The following is a 2,788-nucleotide window of genomic DNA, read 5'->3' as shown; positions in this document are numbered from 1 at the left end:
AAAAATACAATTTAATTACCTGTAAACCAAATTCAACAGTGAAATAAATGTGAATGACTCGAGAAATCATTTTTAATACCTCAGGTGAATTGAACTGTATTTAAGACATTTTAAGACTTGAAATTAGACAATACATGCAGGTGCATCCAGCCCAGCATGCTACAGAATATTGATGAGCATAATAATAATCATTTACAAAAAATATTTTATATTATTTTACAAAATGTGCAGCAACAGTTACAGCACGGTAGCAGCTATATTTGGGTTTGCCATGGTTTCTTGCCTATTAAGTTCTAAAGTGTATTACATAGACAGGCCAACAGTTGACATATCTGAGTCTCTTTTAATTTCTCACTGTGTCTGGGCCTTACTCCTCAGCTCCCGTCTGCTCAGCCAAACATTCCTCTTCTTGCTGTGTACACAGAGACAGACATCACACTGTATCAGTACGATTCTCTCTGTCTCTGTCTTTCTCCGTCTCTTTCCCCCTCTCTCTCTCTCTCTCTCTCTCTCTCTCTCTCTCTCTCTCTCTCTCTCTCTCTCTCTCTCTCTCTCTCTCTCTCTCTCTCTCTCATACACATATATTGCTATGTCTTCACAGGGCTGCATTATGCTGGCTTTGTTTGGTAACGTGTAAAAAAGCAAAGCCAGCATTAATGGCAAATCGTCTTTAAGCCACCATTGCATCATATCTGTATAAAAAGGGCTATACAGTACACACACACACACACACACACACACACACACACACACACACACACACACACACACACACACACACACACACACACACACACACACATACACACAGAGTCTGTACCTTTGTCTTTAACAGTGTAGAGAGTCTCCATGCCACCTATGATGTGGTCAGCAACATGACAGTGGAACAGCCAAGTACCAGCATATGCAGGACGCATCTTCACCGTCTAAAGAAGAAAATAAACAGTTTTTGTGGTTTGTGTTGTACTTTTCTACCATACAAAATGGGAAGACCCGCTGATATGTTTTGATTGAAGTTCAATTCTTTGATTGAAGAATTAATTATTCTTGAATGTTTAAAATACCAAACATCTGTTTGTTGTGTTTCCTGTTTTAATCATGTGTTTAAGGTTAACAATAGGTTACCAATGTGTGTGATTCAAGACAAGCGCAGACAAGGTTTATACCTGGAACGTCGCTGGCAACAGGTCAAACACATCAGTACGATGAGGACCTCCACCCAACTTGAGAAGGTGAGGAAGAAGAAGGGAGAGGGTAAGGGTAAGGATATAATATATACTAAATTACCCTTACTTAATTTTGCTGTGCAGTTAGTGTTAAGTGGAGTAGAAGGAATGCATGTGTGTGTGCGTGCGTACCTTATATTCCACACTGTGACCATGCCAGTGGGCTGTGTGTATGTCCACTTCACTGCCCATTGCCATCAGATACCAGTAAACCTTATCACCCACCTCCATGTTCAAACCAACTAGGTTGCTGTACATGAGACCGTTAATAGCTGCACATAGACGGAGAAAACACATACAAACACACATGGGAAAGAAAGTAAATAGTCAAATTGGGGCGTCCGGGTGGCACAGGGGTAAAGTGCCTGCCCATCGCCATGGAGACCGGAGTTTGATTCCTTCACCGGCTTGGCCACTTAATCCAAAGAACGAACACAACTATCCATCGGTGGGAAGCCGGCAGGTGAGGGAGTTCTCTGTCTTTGCACACAGGTTGGTTGGGGGCATGTTCCACTACGTGTGTGTGTGTGTGTGTGTGTGTGTGTGTGTGTGTGTGTGTGTGTGTGTGTGTGTGTGTGTGTGTGCCTCACCATGCATCTTGTTACTCTCTATGAATGCTTCATCATCCTTTAGATTGCTGGGAGTGTTCCTGATGTGGGTTCTAATGTTATCATCCAGGTACCTTGAAAAATCATAATAGTGATAGTAGAACAACAAGAGACAAGAAACAAATTGGTTCCTGATACACAGTAAACCATCCAATCTTGTAAATAACTGATTTCATGTTCAGAACAACTTCTCGCATTAAATATCAGAAGTGTGGATATAATATAGTTAGGGAGGCTTATCATGGCAACGCCAGCGAAGTCGGAATACTGTATGGCCATTGGCCAAGAAGACCAGAGGGTGCAAATCGAGTTTGTGTTTGGGCGTGTCTTAAAGTGCTAGTACTGTATGTGTGAATGTGTGTACATCGCTTTGAAAATAACCACTTAAACTCTATATGGTTTCCTGGAGTCAACTCAGGCTTTATACTGGTGTCTTTTCTGTTTTCGCTCTTCATCATCTTATCGATGTGTTGTGAGCTTGTAGATCTGCTATTTTCCTGCGAAAGTTTCCCCAAAATACGGATGGGGGTTATAAGTGGTTAAAATTATTTTTGCTGTCTCATGATTTCATTTTTGTTCAGACCATGCATTCTGTCTTGCTCTAAAGCCTACAGAGAATAATATTGTATGAAAATATTACCAGTTCCATGAAAGGCAGGGGTAGTCAGTGCTAGATTGGACATACTGTGCTAGGGTTAGGGATTCCGTAGCCACTTACCAACTCTTATTCTCATCAAAGACCAGGAAGAGCATAGCAAATTCTTCCACTTCCTTCTTCAGACCTAGAGACCTGGAAGAAACACAACACAAAGTATTGTAGACATCATTTAACATAGACAATACAAAACAACATACTCTTCCTCAGTCCCAGAAACTAAACCTGAAGACTATTACTTCGAGTAACATGTTATATTGTGTGGCTGTAGACCGACTTTCACACACGCGCGCACATGC

At 41.4% G+C, this 2,788-nt stretch overlaps 1 protein-coding gene across 1 annotated transcript in view; it reads right to left on the bottom strand.

Moving 5' to 3' along the window:
* Window positions 1–268: 268 nt before the first annotated feature.
* cp (ceruloplasmin) overlaps window positions 269–2,788 on the bottom strand; it is a gene marked incomplete at its 5' end in the record, with an annotated part of 16,574 nt that continues 14,054 nt past the window's right edge. Inside the window, 6 exons of the mRNA XM_080430625.1 lie at window positions 269–412; window positions 821–926; window positions 1,167–1,223; window positions 1,359–1,498; window positions 1,817–1,908; window positions 2,553–2,624. Coding sequence (XP_080286751.1) covers window positions 390–412; window positions 821–926; window positions 1,167–1,223; window positions 1,359–1,498; window positions 1,817–1,908; window positions 2,553–2,624 — 490 coding nt within the window. The 3' untranslated portion in view covers window positions 269–389. The remainder of the gene's footprint in view (window positions 413–820; window positions 927–1,166; window positions 1,224–1,358; window positions 1,499–1,816; window positions 1,909–2,552; window positions 2,625–2,788) is intronic.

This window comes from Gymnoscopelus braueri (assembly GCF_963280865.1).
Source record: "Gymnoscopelus braueri genome assembly, chromosome: 6".
Lineage (NCBI taxonomy): Eukaryota > Metazoa > Chordata > Actinopteri > Myctophiformes > Myctophidae > Gymnoscopelus > Gymnoscopelus braueri.
This window is presented reverse-complemented; position numbering and strand designations above follow the sequence as displayed.